At 42.2% G+C, this 20,120-nt stretch overlaps 2 protein-coding genes across 2 annotated transcripts in view; one reads left to right on the top strand and one right to left on the bottom strand.

Moving 5' to 3' along the window:
* retreg3 (reticulophagy regulator family member 3) overlaps positions 1-6,391 on the bottom strand; it is a 13,564-nt gene extending 7,173 nt beyond the window's left edge. Inside the window, exons 1-6 of the mRNA XM_088906541.1 lie at positions 6,098-6,391; positions 3,188-3,294; positions 2,494-2,524; positions 1,832-1,958; positions 1,579-1,663; positions 350-487 (exon numbers count right to left, since the gene is read on the bottom strand). Coding sequence (XP_088762667.1) covers positions 350-487; positions 1,579-1,663; positions 1,832-1,958; positions 2,494-2,524; positions 3,188-3,294; positions 6,098-6,321 — 712 coding nt within the window. The 5' untranslated portion in view covers positions 6,322-6,391. The remainder of the gene's footprint in view (positions 1-349; positions 488-1,578; positions 1,664-1,831; positions 1,959-2,493; positions 2,525-3,187; positions 3,295-6,097) is intronic.
* On the top strand, positions 6,080-20,120 carry tubg1 (tubulin, gamma 1). The gene is made up of 12 exons (XM_088906542.1): positions 6,080-6,171; positions 7,863-7,949; positions 9,514-9,626; positions 10,457-10,624; positions 11,070-11,138; positions 12,185-12,264; positions 12,904-13,030; positions 13,878-13,964; positions 15,190-15,339; positions 16,382-16,534; positions 17,664-17,825; positions 18,370-20,120. The coding sequence occupies exons 2-12, from the start codon at positions 7,901-7,903 to the stop codon at positions 18,565-18,567; spliced, it is 1,356 nt and encodes a 451-aa protein (XP_088762668.1). The 5' UTR covers positions 6,080-6,171; positions 7,863-7,900; the 3' UTR covers positions 18,568-20,120.

Raw genomic sequence — 20,120 nt, 5'->3', positions numbered from 1 at the left:
CAAGCATGGCAGTCTGTCTGTCTTGTTTAGACGTCAGTGTCTGATATGGCACTGACAGCTCCCGAGCACTGTGCCGCTCAGCTGTTTCCCTACCACTTCCTCTCAACATCGGCTTTCTGGACCCAAATTGTGCTGGAACAGTTTTCCTGTCTTAGAAAGCAATGGCTTATGCAAACTCAAGAACAGCAGATGCCAAGAAGCAGATGTGGAAAAACATCACATTTTACCAAAAGCTCTAGGTCATAATGAGCAGTTTAAGTTAGGGATGATTATAAAAGACATATATGCACAGGAAGGTGCAGTATCCCACATACAGAGTATCCCGCATAGAAACCACTGGCACACTCACATTGGTTTTCCCTCTGTTTCGACATCATGTATCCTCGGACGCTGAAGTCCAGCCTCAGCAGGGCAGGCTCCAGCCAAGTGCAGATCTTCTGTCCTACCCTGTGATATGCAGCCAGGGGGCTCAGCAGGACTCCCAGCACTGGCACAGAGCCCGAGAGAGAAAGAGAGAGAGACCTCAGCATTGCAGCACTGCTGGTGTCACCTACACGTCGATTCTCAGCCCTGCGTCTGGGGAGCCATCAGCAGCACAGTTTTGTTTTTCCGAGTTGAGAAGGGGGGGGGGGGGACTTTGCCAACTGCTTTAGGTCCCAGATCACATCAGGGTTTTAAGTGCAGTGATTTTAGGATAAAGAACATCACCAAATGTTTTCTTGTTTTAAAATGCTGTTTTCACAATCACAAAGGCACGGCTTGCTCAGATAACTTGCTTTTCATTCCTAGCATTACAATCTGTAGGTTTACATCTATTCTAATGACTATGAGATTGTAATTCACTTTTATTGGGACATCAGTGTTTTGTGTTGTTTTATAGAAATGCTTCTCTCATAGAGAGGTGAATGACCTTGCTGCAGTGTCAATACTAGAGGATTGGTATGTTAATAAATGACCAACAATGGCAAATGAATTAACCTGCTTAATTTGTAACCTAAAGGATTTGGACAATTGATTGCAATGTTTTACTTTATTAATATTTTTTCTTCCTCAACATACATGTATGTTGCATATTTGTTAATATGCTCATTTTGTGTTAAATGTATTGTATTTTGTCTTTAAACTGCCTGCAAAGCACATTTCCCATCTGGGACAATAAAAGGAAGTAAGTCAATTAATCCACAGTCCCTCAAGTTTTCTAGCTCTCTGTAAACTCTTACTTGATAAAGAAAAACAAATTCTTCAAACAAATCCCTGTCCATCGCTTCCCTGACTCATCAGCACTGATCAGTAAATGATTCCTGAATACCTGATGTTCAATATTTCACATAAACTACCTTTTTTTTATTAACGAAAGAAAACGTGCGGGACTTTTAGACCTTCAACACTGCTATTTACTATGACTTCACTGATTATTACAGTATCACAAGCTGAGCACTCCATGTCCTTAGTACCACACCACGGCCAGCAGGTGAAATGGTCATATCCAGTTTGACCTGTATATATATAATAAAGGAGATGGGGACAATTTCCCAGGTTAGCTTCCCCAAGACAGCATGACATAAGAGTTCTACTCACCAAGACTATATGAGAGCAAAAGTCCTGGAACATAGCGCCCCAGCACCGCTAAAAACGTGAAGAGGCCACAAACTAGAAGACAAAACTGAGAGACCAGCCACCCATCACACTTCAGAAATCCAGATATCAGATCAGGTTTAATAGCATCTGTAAGTAACAAAAGGCTATTTGATATCACAACTACACTTATTTAAGGAAATTACACTTTTACACATACGAGCAAATGAATACAAAAAGCTGAAATGGAGCTCACCTTGCCAGGATTATGCTTTTTGAAATGCAGCAGGCTTTTGGTGAAGGATGCTGCTGTGACCCACACTTCTGCCATGTGATGACAAAGCTCAGGTACGCTGAGCAGCCCAGGGTGGACGAGGCCCCAGCTGACAAACAGGAAGACACGCTCTGATCACCTGATCACACATGACCGCAGCACTATCAATCCATTGCTATTCGGGTCAGACTTCAACTATTTGCCCATCAAAACATGCCACCATACAAAATAAATGCCTTTCATTTAGTTTCCTGTACAACCAAACCTGATCAATGTCACTTTAGTCTTGCACCCACTGTCTCCCAAAACATACATTTTATAGGCACATCCAATTCAGGTCCCAACCCCTATGTGATATAGGAAAGAGTAATGTTTAGGACCAAAGATTAGGCCAGTAACTGCCTAGAGACAGTTGTGTGTATCTGGTCATCAAGTCTTTATAAGAGGCTACTGCTGAGCTCTAGAACCCAAAAGGAATCCATTACAAGCTCAGCAACTTGACAGAGGAAGGGTTAGAATGTGTCACTCATTTGGCATCATCTTCTGCTTAAGCTACTGTATACCAAAACCCACATTTTCATAATGTTGAGAAATTATTTTCTGAGAGGGCTTAAAATACCATCAGACTGAAAAAAGATACATACCTTTCATTGTCAGGTTCATCTTTCTGTTTGACTGTAAAGAGAAAGAAAAACATGTCTCTTAAGTTCTAAACGTTATTAACAGTACATTGTAAACTTCAACACATTGTATGCTGTAAGGTGATGTCAGTTCTAAACTTTTAACTATATATCCGATATATAACAATCCACATTGTTAAGGAGATTAAAATAATGCGGCAACATAAATCCCTAGACCTTTATCACACAGCTTCTTCAAGCTCTGAGTTTTCCCAATTTATATTTGTAGGATTTGCCACCTGCATGTACCACCCCCCACTTGTCTACGCTTGCCATCTGCTAGATATGTAACATGTTACCAATATCTTTTTCCTTCGCAGTCTGTTTGCTAATCCTCATAGTTTGGTGTCCTTTGTGAGTCTGACTTATCAACTATGTCAGAACAAGACCACAAAATATAAATCAGGATAGGAACTTGGTCCTAATGCAGATTCCTGAGGCACTCCACTAATCACACCGTCCCAATATAAGCATTCACCTCTTTTTTTGTAGTTTCCTATTAATCAGCTCAAAAACATGCATTTCCTTGAATGCTTACTCCCTGTCGTTTAAGACTTAACCCTGAACAAGAAGGCTCTGATACTCAGTGCATAGACCTTGATCTTCGGCAAAAATACATCTTCAGAAAGGAAATAAAGGCACAGGAGACCAGTCTAACCTCGGATCCAAGGCCAGATTCTGTTTCTCCAGGTGTCGATGCACACAACGACAGCCAGGCCAAAGGACAGCAGGAACACCAGGCGCAGAGACGTCAAGGCAAAAAACCTGCAGAGGGAGGGAGAACAATACCCCTGTGGTGAGGGAGTATGGACTGAACCCTCTCATCAGTCAGACACGCGCAGGTCCAGAGGCTTCACTGCATTACAGGTGAGATACTCAGAGCTCCCACTGTGCAGATGTGCTTCCAGGTTTGCTAACTTGCCCTTCCTTGCTGGTACAGAAGGCACCTCACTGTTCAGACCAGTCATGCCTGCACAGGGTAAATGAGGAGTTTCAAAATAGTTTGCCAAGTCCACACCAAGGAACTCCACCAGGTCCTGGTTGATCTGGGAGTGTGTGGGCCTATAATATCAGCGACAAGCACTCCTGCTTTTCCTTATACTTTCAGTGCAATTTTGTCCTCAGCCAAGACCAAGCTTTATAGTACAGGAAGCATCACAGGTGCGTTTTTTAAGAGGCACAACCGGGCTAGCTGGTTGGAGAACTCAACAGGCAGGTTGGAAACAAGCTATTTGTGTCCCCCCAAAAAATCTAGAAAAGGGTAATACTGTGAAGAAATGGGATGGAAATCCCCCTGGACTGCACAAGCTCACAGGTTAGGCAATGACATCCCAGGCAAACAAAAAACAAACCACACAAAGTCATGCCAACAGACCTCTCACTGGGTCACGCCACAACAGTAATTCAAAATATATCAGACAAGGTCCAATGGCAAGTGGGACATTAAATTGAAGCTGGTTCACATTCTGCACCTTTCAGTTTTGTTTAAGCATTTAGTAATTCAGGTTTTTATGTTAGTTTCCTTTCTGGGCACAAGAAATTTAGCCCAGCCTCTCATGTCAGGGGGTCAATTATTGTAAGTGAATGAGTGGAAATGAATGGCTTAGGACCCCTTTGGCAAAGCTTAGGGTAGACTCAGTGTCACACGCCTGAACAATGAAGAACACTGCTTATGCTGGGGGAAAAAAAGGATGCGTGATTCTGTATTTTAACATTGTAAAAGCTGTCAATTAATAACACACTGCAATTTGTTAGCCATTCACAAAGGAGATCCTAAAGCCTTTACTTCCCTGACACAGACAAATACCGAAGCTATCAATGGCACCCTTTCTCAAATAATTAGGAAATGTAGGCAATGTCTTGGGTGATATTCAAGTTCTGCTGTCCCACTGGATGACTCTTCATTATTTTTGCTGTGGTAGAGGGATAGCACATTAGTTCTCTTCAATGTGAGGCAGAGACAGCGCATCAACATATAGTGTTGTTAAATTTCTATGCATAATCAATATTATTTGTTTAGTTTTTTGTCTATGTAAAGCAAGGATATGCTTTTACAAAGCACTGACTATTCCGTAGTGCCTTCATTGTGCATGATGTTTAATAGAAATCACAGGCACTACTGAAACACGTTTCACAGTTCTGTCAATTAATTTACACCAAACAGTACACTAGTACACTGCTAAATATCAGAGGAACAAAAACTCCAATTACTGCTATATCATGAAGTAGAGCAAACTTAATTAGTTTGCTTATCTAAGGCGTTACTGCGAATTCTGCATAGTATCCCACAATTTCACATGCAACAAAGACGCCGCGTTTTCCTCCAGCTTTTCCAAACCTCAGTTATGAAATGCACTTATTTTTAGAAAATATATTGGGATGAAAAAAAATGTCGTTGCACCAGCTTTTCTTGGCACATGAGATAAAGTGCTTCTCCAGCACTGCACTGAGATACAGTTTGCTTACTGAAAATGCGCGGTGACACAGATGACTGACAGACTGGTTAATCAAATAACGTTCACATGCCTGAGCTCTGAGCATCACTTCCCCACTCTGCCTTGCCTTGGGCTGATGATCATGAGCGGAAAGCAAAGTGTCCCAGGAAAAAAAAACACTTTTTTTTAATCATTCTCATACAGAGCTGTGGTTCGGAATCTAGATCTTGATGCATCTGCGGTTGCTCACAAAATTATACAGTAGACATCTCTTAAAAGTTAACCACTCCTGAGATCACTACAGTTTGGAACTTAACCCCTTCTTCATCATTGACTCTAGTCATCGTCCTGTCCCCGTCTCCTGACATTGTATCCTCTGATTTTTCAAAACCCACCCCCTACAGAACCGAACCACTAGAGTTCCTGGGCTCACAGCCCTAGAGGAACATTATCACTTTGAAATGCTGTGCTGCTTTAAATTTGACACCCAAAGAAGGCTCCACAGCCCAGACGTTGTGTTTTCTCTCTTCTCTTTTCAGCACGGAATAAACCTATTGCTCGTCCTTTTGCAGGCTACGCATGCTGACGCAGCTCCCCACCCGAACCGGTTTACATTTAGCTGCACTGGTGCAGAAGATCCCAGTGTAAAACTGTGATGCACTGTTCTTGGCCTAACCTTGAAACTACCCGATCTTTCAAGACGACAGAGAAAACCACAGGAAGTAGTACCCACTGTAGCGGGTTCATCCTGAAGCACAGACCGGGACTGTCAAATCCTGGTACCTGCTCAATTGCTTCCCAACTGGAAACAAAATGATCTGGTTGGACCCGCAAGTCAGCACAAGAACGAGGGGCGAGGGAGACGGGATTTGCAACCCTGATACATCTTAACGTGCAAGAACCTGCACAGTCCCTTATCCTGAAATGAAGGCAAGACGACGCACCCGAGTTTAGTGGATTCCCGCAGGTACACCTTCCACCGAGACGCCCGTTTATCGTCTCAAACTGACGGCCTGCCGTCGTCACATAACTCCCAATTACCACAGCATGCGCAAGCCGTTGGGGGAGGACAGATCTATCGTTTATAAGTGCAAGGTCTCCGTCACATCCCTCCTGCCGGGGGCTGTACTCACCAGAACGCCGCGTTGACGAGCACGTACAGCGCGGCGCTGTGCAGCGGTTTGTCCCACACCAGCACCGACTGGAGGTAGGTCAGCACAGGCTCGTAGGGGCCCAGGGTCTCCAGCAGAGGGGCCGCGGCCGCTCGGACCTGGCTGTCCCTCTCGCTGGAGCACGGCCGGCTCCGCAGCCCGACACTTCCAGCCCCCGGCGCTGCTTTCGTTCTGTCTTCCGCCATTTTTCTTTTTGTGTGTGTGTGTGTTGCACGTAGATTATGTTGATCACCCGCCTCCCCGACACACACACACACACACCAGCAACGGACCCTTAACCCTCTAGTATGATTTTTTTTTTTTAATCGATTGCTTCAGACCGGAGTCTCCCACCTTGGGAAGGGGGATCCAGCCGTATCCGAGTTACGGGTCACACGGCCAGCTCACAGATGTGAATGACAGTGTCTTGTTAAAAAAAAAACCACCCACAACAATAACAACAACAACAACCGTGACAGCTAAACCTGGTTAATTTTAAGACGTGCCCAAACCAGGCACTGTCATTCTGTGTCGCCACAGGTCTGTGTCCTGATCGCAAAAGGTGCTCATCTGCAGGTGTGTGTGTGTGTTTTTTCTTCCTCTAAATCCTCAGGACAGAAAAGGCTCAGCATGTGCGGTTTAAGGCTTCTCCAACGCGTCGGCAGCACTTCCCGGGATTAAGGAAACTCCCATTGATGCGATCGTGTTGGTTTTTTTTCCCCTCCCCTGTTCGCACGCAGTCACGATCTCCTGCCGTTGGAAGGGGTCATCGGTAATTGTTGAATCGTCCCTTGCGTACTCCCAATATGGCGTAAGCGAGATCAAGAGCGCTGGTGTTTTCTTACTCAAATTCCGTACGCGTCCATTCGCCGTAGCGCTCGCCCTGGCGTCTCCCGAACGCGCAGCGCAGCCAATCGGAGGCGCGCGGCTCCGTCGTGCAGAGCGAGACCCCCTGTGGCAGTTTACCTGGTTGTAAATTATTAATAGCTTAATGCACGAAAAAACAACTTGAAGCCAGGCTAATTATGAAAATGGCTTGGTGCATTAGTGCCACGAGACGCCCCCCCCCCCCGTATTTCCATCGTAATGTACACCTTTCGTATCGCCTTTGTGGGGAAAAATAGAGATGGTTCATAAATTTACTCTACATATGTGTTTGTCTATTAGATATAACGATGGCAATATAGGCATTCTTCTTCAGAAAGGCTTTGGTGTATCTGCTTGTATTTGGTGTCTGTGTCTTGTTCCTGTTGCATTTTCTACTACAGTGCCAATTTTGGTATCTCCTGTCTTATTGTTTTCATTTGTTTCAACGGCGCTTTGAAAAGATCCTTTAAAAGGCGCAATATAAATTAAACTGTATTATTCTTATTCGTGGGTATACATAATTTCCAGGAACATTTACAGTCAAATGAAAACGCAAACATCTAAAACACAAGTGAACATTTCTATTAAAATTATTGAACGAATCTATTTCTCACTTTATAGTTGTTCTGACTTTAACGTTTAGCTGAAATACGTTGCCCAAGCCCATTCAAAAATGCGTGATGCCACAGTGACTGGTTTTTGCATGTAAAGTTATTAAGTTATCAATAAAGTTATTGAAACCGGAAAAACAACACGGCTCCTCGAGCGAGGCGCAGGCGCAGTGGGTCAGGCGGCGATTGAGCGCTTTCAGGGGGTTGCTAAGCGGGACAAGGTACTTGCTGATGACACAACTGTAACTGATTCTCCTGTGTCCGATCAGTTTGGAAAACACGTCGGACGATCCACGAATGAGAGAAGATGCCTCGGGAAATCATCACCCTTCAGTTGGGACAGTGTGGGAACCAGAGTGAGTGTCGCCGAGCCCTTGGGGTTCTTTCAGTTAATGTAAATGTATGACTCTCATCTTTCAGTTATAACTAGGCCCAGCAGTATAATGTACGTGTCGGTGAAGTCTTATTGGAGATGACGGAGTTGGGTTTTGAAGTTAACGATTAAAGAAGCTTGCATATTTTGTATAAAATATTTTATTTCTCTCATTTTTGTTTCAAGTTTCAATGCATTACTAATGGTATTATATAGCCTGCAAACGGAAAACGGTTATTTAAGGGTACTGTGGGTGTTGTTAAACACCAGATGCACGAAGCTTCCGATTTCCACTAAAAAGCCAAATTTCCAACTGGGTCATACTTTGGAAAAAGGTTACATTCAGCTTTGATCGACTGAGATGCATCCGCATTTATCGTTATGTAATGTCAAATTTATTGTAAAGCTTTGTTTTTTAGCTGTGACATGCATGCGATGTGATAAGCAGGAGATGAAAAGAGCAGGGAAACGTGCATAGCTATTTTTCAGTTAATTTTGTTTTACAGAGTAGTACATAATTAACATTTCCAAAGGTCTTCTGTGATGGTTCATAGCGTTCACCAAGAATGAATAGATAATAAATATTTACTTCTGTTATGTTTTCAAAATATCGATGTGTCATTTATTTGCTGCTCTTCCTTATGTTTTGTTTATTGAGTGATGTATTAATTCCTAGTGCTGGGTGTATTTAATAAGAGCAGTCCTAAACACTAAAAAGAATAGTACAAAAATCTATAGCGAAATATTATTGCCTAAACAACTCCTCTGGTTTATCTCTCTGACTCTGCATGAGGATAACTCAGTTTTTCGAACATGTCTAAGTTTTCTATTATGAAGCAGCTAATTTAGGTAAAGAGGTTATGCCTCATGTCATTGTAACATTACAGTAGTGGATGAATAAGATGAGATCACTTTATTGGCCATATACAATTTCTTGTATTAGGAATTTGTCTTTTCACAGACCCCAGCTTGCTCTCCATGAGAGACACAGACAGGGAGAGAAGCTTGGGGTCAGAGCGCAGGGTCAGCCATTTATACAGCACCCCTGGAGCAGCTGGGGTGAAGGGCCTTGCTCAGGGGCCCAACGGAGTACGATTCCTCGAATGCATTGCTATATCATCCCCTCTTTAAATATGGGAATTGTCAGTATTTTTACTGTCTTCTCTTGTCACCTAGGGGCTCTTTGAACTTGTCATACAGCCCAACACATTTACTCGCTTTTTAATTTTATAAGAAAAATAAAATGTCCTCAAGCAGTGTTGATTTTCTCTTTTCTGTCACAAGGGACATGTCCTTATGCTGAATGCCATTAAAAACATGACAGATGACTGTTGGAGCCAGTAGTGTTTGTTGTGTTAGTATTGCCTCCCAGTATAAGTCATCATACCTAAATTGGTCATGAAGGTAGCTTTGTAAGTGCACTTAATTTCGTCACTACACCAGAGCTGTGTGCTTCTCTGCACTGTTGTCACTGCAGGGTAGGAGCCTACTGTGTATTTCTCTGCTGGGTTGTGTGACCTCAGTGCTTGCTCGTGTGCTTTCTGCAGTTGGTTTTGAGTTCTGGAAGCAGCTCTGTGCAGAGCATGGCATCAGTCCTGAGGGAATCGTGGAGGAGTTCGCCACAGAAGGCACTGACCGAAAGGATGTTTTCTTCTACCAGGTAAAGAACGCCTACCAAGTGCATACAGTAATACAGTGCATAAGTCAGAATCTGTCTACTGTTAGGACTGTTTTGTAATGTTTCGTTCTGCACTCCTACAGTATAGAAAAAACTATACAGTCAATGGAACAGAAGTAGGTCTCTCATTACTGTTTCACGAGTAGCCTTTAGGTGGTGCAATTGAGTCATTTTTGATTGGTGTCATGATTATGTTTTTTTTGTAAGTGCTGAAGTTGCAGAAATAATTCTACTTATGAAAGATTTTTAACTTCCATCTTTCAGTGCTGACTGCACAAAGCACAGCACCTGTGAAAAATTAAGTGGAGAAAAAACCCCTTTGCTTTTTAAGTGACTTCTCTCTAAGAGCAAGAAGTAGAGTTTATTTCTCTGTTGTATGTCTGCACTAATTGTTTCTTGAACACAAAACAGATACTCCAGTAAACTCACCCGAGTGATTTATAATGTGGTTTAAAGTTTATTGATGGCAGTCTCACCAGAGCTGTTTTATGCATGAACAATTATTACCAACCCCGGCGTCCTGACCAAATTTCCCATTGGCCCTTACCAGTCATGGCCTCCTAATAATCCCTATCTATGAATTGGCTTCATTACTCTGCTCTCCTCCCCACTGAGAGCTGATGTGTGGGGAGCGTTCTGGCGCACTATGGCTGCTGTCTGATCATCCAGGTGGGGCTGCACACTGGTGGTGGTGGTGGGGAGTCCCCATTACCTGTAAAGTGCTTTGAGTGGAGTGTCCAGAAAAGCGCTATATAAGTGTAAGCAATTATTAATTATTATTATTAAGCTCTTTGTCTCCATGCCACTGCCAGGCAGACGATGAGCACTACATCCCTCGGGCTGTGCTGCTGGACCTGGAGCCCCGAGTCATTCACTCCATTCTCAACTCCCCCTACGCCAATCTGTACAACCCCGAAAACATCTACCTCTCCGAGCACGGAGGGGGGGCTGGCAACAACTGGGCCAGTGGATTTTCTCAGGTACCGTCATGTGGGAATGCAGGAGAAAACACCCACAGAAATGTAGGAATTGTCAAGTGGAAGAACGTGAAACATCCAAATTTGTGTCACTTTTTGATTTGCTACAAGTGTTCTTTTCATTCAAGGGCACAAGGAAGCAGATTTTTAGTTAATGCTTTCAAAGAATAAATATAGAATATAACAATCTAAAAAACACCTGCCCTATACAAAAAGGCTTAATTTCTTTTAGGGTTAATGCAGCTTGTCAGTTACAGGACTTTGTTTTAATAATCTGAAATCTCTATGTTGCTAGAGACTGAGTACATTGGCAGATGTTTCTTTTAATTTGTTCATGATTGATCAAGTATATCAATTTAGAGATGTTCTACAGCAAATCTGTAAGATTTAATCTCTGTAAATGTTTAATGTACGTAAGTATGGGTTAAAGACAAAAATCTAATTTCAGGGTGAAAAAATTCATGAAGATATCTTTGACATCATAGACAGAGAGGCTGATGGAAGTGACAGTTTAGAGGTAAGCCATAAAAAATGTCTGTTATTTTCTTTGCTGGAAATTTCAGATCACTTGTTTATGAAATCATTTTTTCATTTTCACAAAGCAGTGTCCTTCCATGTTGGTTGGTGAGGAATACTTACAACCTGTTCTGCTACATCCAGTTATAAAAAATTAAAATAAGGGTTTATTCCTCTTTCTTCAGAAGGGCTTTCTGAGCTTGAGGGATGTGGATGTTGTGTTGGATCGTTTGCCAAGAACATAATTAAACATTTCCTGATTGCCTCCATATGCCTTTGACGTGTAAAACAACAATTTTATGGTAGCAGCACAGCAAAAGCTAGCATGCTTTTTCACTATGTTTAAAAGGGGCCATGCCTAACAGAACCTTAAAACATGAATCCATCAAAGCTCAGCTCGCAGATGTTATCAGTGATGAAAAGGCTGCCATTCAGTATATTATGGCACTTTTGTTTTTCGCTGCCACAAAACTGCTAGACTTTAAAACAACACCAGTGGTATGCTCTGTTGCCCAATATAGACTTGCACAACCATTTGCGTTTCTTTTTATAACCCTTTAATATTTTCTTGTGTGTGCAAGTTGGGCTGTGGGGCGTGGCAGGAGGGATGTTGGTGGTGATTTTGGACTAGAGTGTGTGCGTTATAGGACCATCTGGATTACAGCACAGTAAGGCCACTATTTGTGGGGAGGAGCAGTCTGTCTCTGGAACACTTAAACAGTTCCAGAGAACTGTTTAAGCACATGTGGGATATAGGCAATTGCTCTCTTGTGAGGTTTTATCCTTGATGCCCATGTTTGAAAGTGAGGGAGATCTCACTCTTAAGAAATGAACAGGGATTTTTTGATTAGTGCACAGGATTTCAAGTGAAGAAGTGCTTCCTTTTTGGGAAAGGGGATGCAATTTAATATTCGTGTCCGTGTTCTGTACGTGTCTGTACCCTGACAGCAGGAACAGTCGTCTGTCCATTTGAATTGTATTGTAGCAGAAAGTTACAAGCCTTCCGCTGTGCTGACTGGTTAAGATCGGTATGTCTTGATATTGCAGGGCTTTGTTCTGTGCCACTCTATTGCCGGTGGAACAGGTTCAGGACTGGGCTCGTATCTGCTGGAGAAGTTAAATGACAGGTGTGTACTCAATGGCATGGAGTAGGATTGTGCTAAGGCACAGCTATTCCATTTGAGAGTCAGGGTTTTATAAGTATTAACCTGTATCTGTGTCTTTCTTCTTCTGTGACTAAAGTTCTCTGGTACTAATGGTGCTATTATATTACCGGTAATGTTTTTTTGTCATGATCTAGGGTTTCTCAAGAGTAAATAGCTATACTCTCGCAACGGGGTGTAGTGAAATACAAAAAAATAAAAAGATTTTTTTTAATCAGGAATATGCTAAGGAGGTAAAATCAAATAAAATGATTTTGTATCTTCTCATGTGAGAAGAGATAGTATTGGAAACAGCCCTCTGTGGAATTTATTTTTCAAACCTTGTTTAGGTGTTGCCATGTTCTAAAATTTTAAAATCGTATTACTTTATGTCCAATTTTTTAGGTTTCATGTATGTCTAATCCAGGACTCTGTACTATAGTGTATTTAAGTTCTGAGATTACTACCTTGACAATATTTAACATGATGAAATAATGCTAAATAATAATAATGAAAGACAACATATATGTGTTACTTATTTTACATGTCGTATTTTTCAAGGAACTTTTTATTGGAGCTACTGTATAGCTCACATTTCTCTTTCTCTGCCACATTGACTGCTAGGTATCCCAAGAAGCTGGTTCAGACCTACTCTGTGTTTCCCAACCAGGATGAGATGAGTGACGTTGTTGTCCAACCATATAACTCTCTGCTGACGCTGAAAAGACTGACTCAGAATGCAGACTGTGTGGTAAGCAGAAGTCTTCTTGTGAACCAGAGCATGTTTACACAATCTGGTTATAAGACACTGAATATGGGATGGTACATTTTGGCAGCCCCCTGCAAAATGTGATAACATTTTCATTATGCAAGTTGACTAGACTGAAGGTCTTTCTAGCATTAACAGAGACCTGCTGCTCTCGGCAGCCCTCTGGTGAAAGAGATATATTGCTCTATGAGGTCTTGGTCCTTTTTTCAAGTTTCTTAAATTTGTTTTTTGGATGCTTCCTCATGATTTGTTAATGTTCACATTTGCTGGCTACAATTCACCACCTTTTCTAAAGCAGCATTGTTTATATGTCAACGCTTCACATTGAGTCAAGTTGCAGAGTCTAGGTCATTCAAGGTGGAGCAAGTGGAGTGCGTGCTGTGCATCACAGAGCCAGAGCGAGGACAATAGCCGTCTGTAAGGCAGGACTGTGCTGCTCATTTGTTAGGCAGTTGCTTGATGGATTTATTTAACACACAAACAGCCTTTTCTTTAAGGGTCTGTAAATATCGCATTCCCGACGTCAGTGTGCTGATTACTGGTTCCTAGAATGCAAATTCCAAAATAAGTGGCGGAAAATGCATTTTACCTAAACAGTGAACAGTAATGGGACTTCATCTGTAATTATTTCGAATTAGTGACAAATAAAATTCTACGTGATCTCCTGGTACCAGAACAGATTGGCCTTGAACACAATGGTTACAAAAGGGGTATTGTTTATAATATTTGATACCTCCAGCTGTAGGGTTGTGGTTAGAATCCCAACCCTTATTTCACTCTTTCTGTGCCTGTGCTGCCTGTGTCTTTCCCTGCCTCTTTCTTTCTCTAGGTGGTGCTAGATAATACAGCTCTGAACCGCATAGCCACTGACAGACTGCACATTCAGAACCCTTCCTTCTCTCAGATCAACCAGCTGGTAAGTAACTGCTGCAGGCACTGGGCAGGTTTCCCCCCACGTTGCATCATGACCGAGGAAGGGCAGCAAACTTTGGCTGTCACGTAACTGCTAATTGCAGAGCCCACATTAAAGTGGTGAAGAAGTAACCCGTGAATTTCAGTGTGGAATTTTATGGGTTCATAATTATAGTTTAAGGGGGTGTAATTCTAAATATTGCCTCTGTTTGGATAATGTCAGATAAGAAAAGGAATGTGCTGAGTTTTATTCTTTATAGCCAATGTATTACAATATCTTGTCTAACCAAATCCTGAGGCCATGAAGTGAAAGCTCAGACGTTTTCCTTACATTTTGAGAAAATGAGCGTTTGGTGAAAGGAACCTTTTCCAAAATTAAAATCTGGGACACTTATTTGATTCTGGTATCTGGATAACCGGTTAGAATAGATTAACACCTCTAATTTCTGTTCCTGTAAGAATCTTATTTGTCAAGCTAAATCTCCTCACTCGTTTAGAAAACTGTCATAAACCCGTTCTCTTCCGTGTCCTGTGCAGAAATGTTTGTTTTGCAGCTATTGGTAAAAGCTTTAAACAGTAAGATGACTGTATGGCTTAATTCTGAACAATGACAATTGAAGGGACTTGGTATTAACAACTCGGCTAAGCAAGAAGTCACAGGATTCTCATATTAGATCCTCATATTTGTCGCTTGTGTTCTCATGCATTAAATTGGTGTAGTCGTGTGGTGTGTTAAGGTCGTCTCAGGACAAGTTGCAATCCATTGCTAAATGTCCCTTTCTTTGCCCACTTGCCAGTTTTCGTCATGTTACAAACCAACTTCTGCTTCAAAGTGCTATAGTTCACATTTTGCATGGGAAATACTTAAAACATTGTGATCTTAGTTTAAAGCTGTTCAATTGGAAATATTTTTAGCTGTTTAGAAATTTGAAAGTTTTGTAAAGGAAGAAGAGAAATAATATTACTTTGACTTCATAAATTACTTTTATAAAAGAAAATTACTAAATAGAGGTAGGGCTGACAGTTCGACCAGGAAAGGTATAAGAACTGGTTGAAGTGTGTGAGGCTTCATAAAACTTTTATTGGAAGTTTATTATTAATATTCCAACTGGAGGCTCTAAATTTGGATTCTGACTCATGAGAGATCCCTTCAGAGGGGTCCAGTACAATCTGAATCTTTCTCACTTGGCTATATTCATGACCTAAGGCCACCCTGTCCTCTGTAACAGGTCTCTACCATCATGTCTGCAAGTACCACCACCCTGCGGTACCCTGGCTACATGAACAATGATCTGATTGGTCTAATTGCATCCCTCATTCCCACGCCCCGCCTTCACTTCCTCATGACTGGCTACACGCCTCTTACTACTGACCAATCGGTAAGCTAGAAATTATTGTTGAGAATTCTCTGCTGCCTATGAAATCATGCCATTTCTAAAAAGATATGCTAAATCGTTTGTGATGAGAAATTGTTAGCCTGACATGGACATAAACTCTGCTGATTTTGATAAGATTTTGATTTGGCTATGAATACACTAACTTAAACTGAGTGCAAACTAGGTGTGACAAATGCCCATAACACACTGTTTAGTTGTTTATATACGATGACGAATGTGTCATTTTGAATGTTTAAAAATGTCTCTGATACTTTGGAGTGAAAGTATGTGATTTCCACCCACCAAGAACTTGTGATTGCCTGAGAAGACCTTTCCTTACTGTGTATTTACATAGCCTTTTTCTTCAAAGATGAAAAACATTGAACAAATTGTCCTTTAAATGGGTAAATAATCTTTGAATGTGCCTGTGTATTTGTGTGTGGATTGTCATTTTGTTGAAGTTGGTGTTACTAATGCATGCCAGGGAAGTGGTTTTGTGGTGAAGGACTTTTAAAACCTATTAATTTACAGTCAACTTAAATTTCTCTTGCTTCCTAGAAGAATTGATTTGAACTCTTTGATCATGTCCAGTCTTTAAACATGTTGCAGGTTGCCTTTTAAACTATTGCTTTTCACAAATAACCTGAGATCTCCAGGTTTAGAGTTGAAAATAATCTTGTAACCTTTTCAGTCGAGCACCTTGTTAATTGTTAATTGAAGTGCTCAGCCAGAAAAAAAAATCAGTAGGTGTTGGGGGGGGTCCCCAGAACCAGGGTTGGGGGCCCCAAGAATTAGGCTCTCTACATAAAATGCCTGTCAATAAGAAGGCAGTATTTAAAAGTGTCCTAACTTTACTGCATTGATGGAAAAGGGATATGCTTACAGGGGAAAGATGTATGTATTAAACTTTTCTTTTGTAAAGAAATCTACAGTGTGCAAGTATAGAAGTCCTTTGTTTTACATTTTGAAATGGGCTGTTGCTGGAGCCCCGTGCCTGAACCTGGACTCTGTTCCTTTGCCCTTGCGGCTCTGGCCTGCCTGACAGGTGGCGAGTGTTCGGAAAACCACAGTGCTGGATGTGATGAGGCGGCTGCTGCAGCCCAAGAATGTCATGGTGTCTACAGCCCGGGACAGGCAGACCAACCACTGCTACATCGCCATCCTCAATATCATCCAGGGAGAAGTGGATCCTACCCAGGTACAGCAGCCTGCAGGACACTTTTCAGCTCAATTCAGCTGTGACAGTCCTGCTTCACAGGAGTATCTTGCACCCCTATAGATGTTCTACTCTTGGTAGTTACTTGGGAAAGTGATCCTGTAGTTTTTTTCAAGTTTTTCTACTCTTGTAACATTTATACATGCCTAACATACTGTAAATGCAGGCTTATATTACAGTAATAGGTGTCTCTTACTATGCTGCAGCAGTATTTCACAACTGATGCTTTTTTTTTTGCCGATCAGCATTTATAAAATTGTACAGATGTTTTAATTTCGTGGTACTGTTTTTGAGCATACAAATCTAAAGTGTAATGCATCAAATGATGACATGTTTGAAGGGCTTATATTGTTCTATGGCTCTAGGGCTGTTCAGCAGATCTCTATTGTCCAAGGGGCAGGGTCTGCGTGCAAGCTGTTCTCTCTCCCCTCTGGGGTTTGAGAGTTTTCCAGGTGACACAGATTGTAGCTGGGCGTCTCTGTCAGAGAATTAGCTCTTAAGAAGGAATGCATTTGACAGGCTTCATTAAAAAGTGATTCAGCGTCATGTGTCTGTGACACTTAAGCGCATGCACTGTTGCCCCTGAGAGAGCTGACTGTCGTGCCTCTCCTTTAAGCCAGATGTCAGTACTTCGGATGGCTGTATTTCATTTCCTGAGTCACAATATCGGCTTCTTCATTTACTTTAATTCTTAACAGACAGGATTGCGCTTGAGAAATTGTGCCATGTCAAGACTGTTGGTTGCCAGGAAGAAAAGAAGACTATCAACCAGTTACTGCATCTTTGACTTCAGATATTGTGATAGTGTCTATTGAAATCTCTTATCTTCCTACAGGTGTTGTTTTCTTTTCAGAATTCTCTAGAATGCTTATAAAAAATGGAGAAGAAAATACAGTAATACAGCAACTACTCAAATACTAAATCAGTATTCACTTGATAACTTGTGTGTAGTTTTTTTGTTGCAGAACTATTCTGTACTATGTATATGCCACAGATATCTGCAAAGAAGCAGATCCTGGTAAATCCACTGGAAAAACTCAGAAAATACAAGAAAATTGTGCCCTCGACCATTTTACGTGAGCAGTAATTTCAAAACGCCATGTGATTCCAGGTGCACAAAAGCTTGCAGAGGATCCGAGAGAGGAAGCTTGCTAGTTTTATCCCCTGGGGTCCTGCCAGTATTCAGGTGGCTCTGTCCAGGAAGTCTCCCTACCTGCCCTCCGCGCACCGTGTCAGTGGGCTCATGATGGCCAACCACACCAGCATCTCCTCTGTAAGCAGTCTTGCCAGCCTTTGCATTGCTGCACTGTATCTGAATGTTTCAGCAAAACCCTTTGGTTTGAAGTAGCTAATTAAATCTCTTTGCTCTTTGACATTTTGTTTAGAAATGTGCCATCCTGCTCAGTTTTGTTTTCACTTTACCCGAGGGTTTAGCTGGTTGGTTTAAACTGGGATAACGTTGTCGTTTAGCTTCCAGATTAACGTGATTAATAAAATAGAAACTCCCCTAGCAGGATGGTTACACAGCCAGGGATTGAATTCTGCAAAAAGATCAAATAGTTACGGCTAGGTGAACAAATTGTTCTCCACGGTCAGTAGCCCCTGTTTTCAGACTAGGAAGTTTCCCACTGCCAAAAGCAGCCTAAATTACTCTTATGGTAGCATCCTGGTATGGGTATTCACTATTTTGAGTGTTATTTTTTGTTCCTGCGAAGGCAGTTGTGACACCAAGTGTATTAAAGCTTTTCGGATGTGAAAACCCCCCGGCAGCTCCAGTAAGAAGAGAGAGCTCACTCACCTCTCGTTCTCGTCTACAGCTGTTCGAGCGGACCTGCAGGCAGTACGACAAGCTGCGGAAGCGCGAGGCCTTCCTGGAGCAATTCCGGAAGGAGGACGTGTTCAAGGACAACTTCGACGAGCTGGACAACTCGCGCGAGGTCGTCCAGCAGCTCATCGACGAGTACGGTGCCGCCACCCGTCCCGACTACATATCCTGGGGGTCCCAAGAACAGTGACCGCCCCCCACTCCGGCGGGCACCCCTGTGCCGTTTTCGTGACTGTAAAGAAGAAACCCCCCATACCCCACCCCCCCCCCACCCCGTGACTCCTTCTCAACTCGTATAACTACCTGTCCAGGGAGATCCGAAACAACATCCGTCCACGGTGGAGATATTGGCAGGTTACACACGAAGAGGAATGAACCATTTTCTGCAGATCTGCCTTGGTTGGTTTTTCCAAGTCTGCTCTGTCTCCTTTGCCGAGGAAGGGGGTCCCGTGTGTCCCATCCCCCTCGAGCGCTTCGCCGCCTTGCTTTTGCCTTCTTTTGCAGGAACGAGAGACGACATGCCCGTGCAGCCCCCCCCGGGAAAAACCCACTCCTTCCGACGCAGCAGAATGTAGAGCCCGAGCTTTCGGAATCGGCTCGGCTCCCTTCCTCCTGCACGTGCAGGCTCGCCCTCCCTAGCTCCAGGCTGCGCAGTGGGAGAAGTCGCGGACATGTCCGTAGGAAAAAAAAAAGCCCTCGCAGGGGGAGATATGTTGTAGGAAAATAACAGAGCAGGAAGTGCTGTATCTATTGTTCAGCAGTCTGCCCCAGGCGTTCACTTTATTAAAAAAAACGAGACGGGGTTGCATATTGTAGCACTTTTCTTGAGCAGTAAGGCAAAGCAGTAGAAATAGACCTAGTGTTTTTCTGCCCCCACAATTGTAATATAGAGATTTTATAGCATATAAGCTTTATACTGTATATCTGCCATGCCTAATTGTGCACATACTCTTATCAGTGCAAAGCATGAGGCCTATTTAATCTCTTCCTTTACAGTTGTGTGCATAGGTAAGGAGTTTGGCTCAAGAATTTAATACAGGCCTTGGGGGATTTTTATTCTGTGATATGTTAAAGAACCATGTCATATTTCACACCTTTCTGCCATATGATTGTTGATACTGTCAATGAGAATACTGAAATGAAAATCAGATTTATTTTTAAATTCTAGCACACCATACGGCCTCGACTTCTCATTCAGGTAACTTGATAACTTGATGTTTTTTGTGCATAATAAAAATGAAGATGTCATGTTGGTGTTTTCTTATGTGAAAACCCCTAAGTAGGAGAGGTTCTGTTCTTTTGGGTTTTGTTTGGTTTGAGTATGTTGAAACAAGGTTGTTACAGATGAGGTAATTCTAATGACAAATTGAAATAAACTGAGGTTTATCAGCAAAGGAAACCAGCAAAGTTTCATAGCCAGGAGTGGAACCGTTAAAGAATACAAGGATAATATTGATAAGATTTAATAAGGCTGACACCAGCACCTTTGAAACTTATATTTAAGTAGCCTTTGACATTTTGAATATGCAAGTTCACAATATTTCAAACCAAACTACTTCAGTCATGTCATTTTTGCAAAATATATATTGTTACATGTTGGGTATCTAGGCTTACATGATGATGTGCACAGTTTTAGTGTTTTGTTGACTTAAACAAATGTAGTTTTATCTGAGAGCATTCTCAGATCAGACATGTATATCTGGAGTCAGTGTTCTTCTATTTAAATAAATGTTGCTGTAATTC

Source organism: Atractosteus spatula, chromosome 26 (genome assembly GCF_055471065.1).
Source record: "Atractosteus spatula isolate fAtrSpa1 chromosome 26, fAtrSpa1.hap1, whole genome shotgun sequence".
Taxonomy (NCBI): domain Eukaryota; kingdom Metazoa; phylum Chordata; class Actinopteri; order Semionotiformes; family Lepisosteidae; genus Atractosteus; species Atractosteus spatula.
The sequence above is the reverse complement of the archived record's forward strand: the minus strand, read 5'-3'. Positions and strand labels throughout refer to the sequence as shown.

Coding starts and splice junctions, on each gene's coding strand:
- tubg1 (XM_088906542.1), top strand. CDS start 7,901: ATGCCTCGGGAAATCATCACCCTTCAGTTGGGACAGTGTGGGAACCAG. Junction 10,625..11,069: donor GGGCCAGTGGATTTTCTCAG/GTACCGTCATGT, acceptor ATCTAATTTCAG/GGTGAAAAAATTCATGAAGA. Junction 16,535..17,663: donor GAGAAGTGGATCCTACCCAG/GTACAGCAGCCT, acceptor ATGTGATTCCAG/GTGCACAAAAGCTTGCAGAG.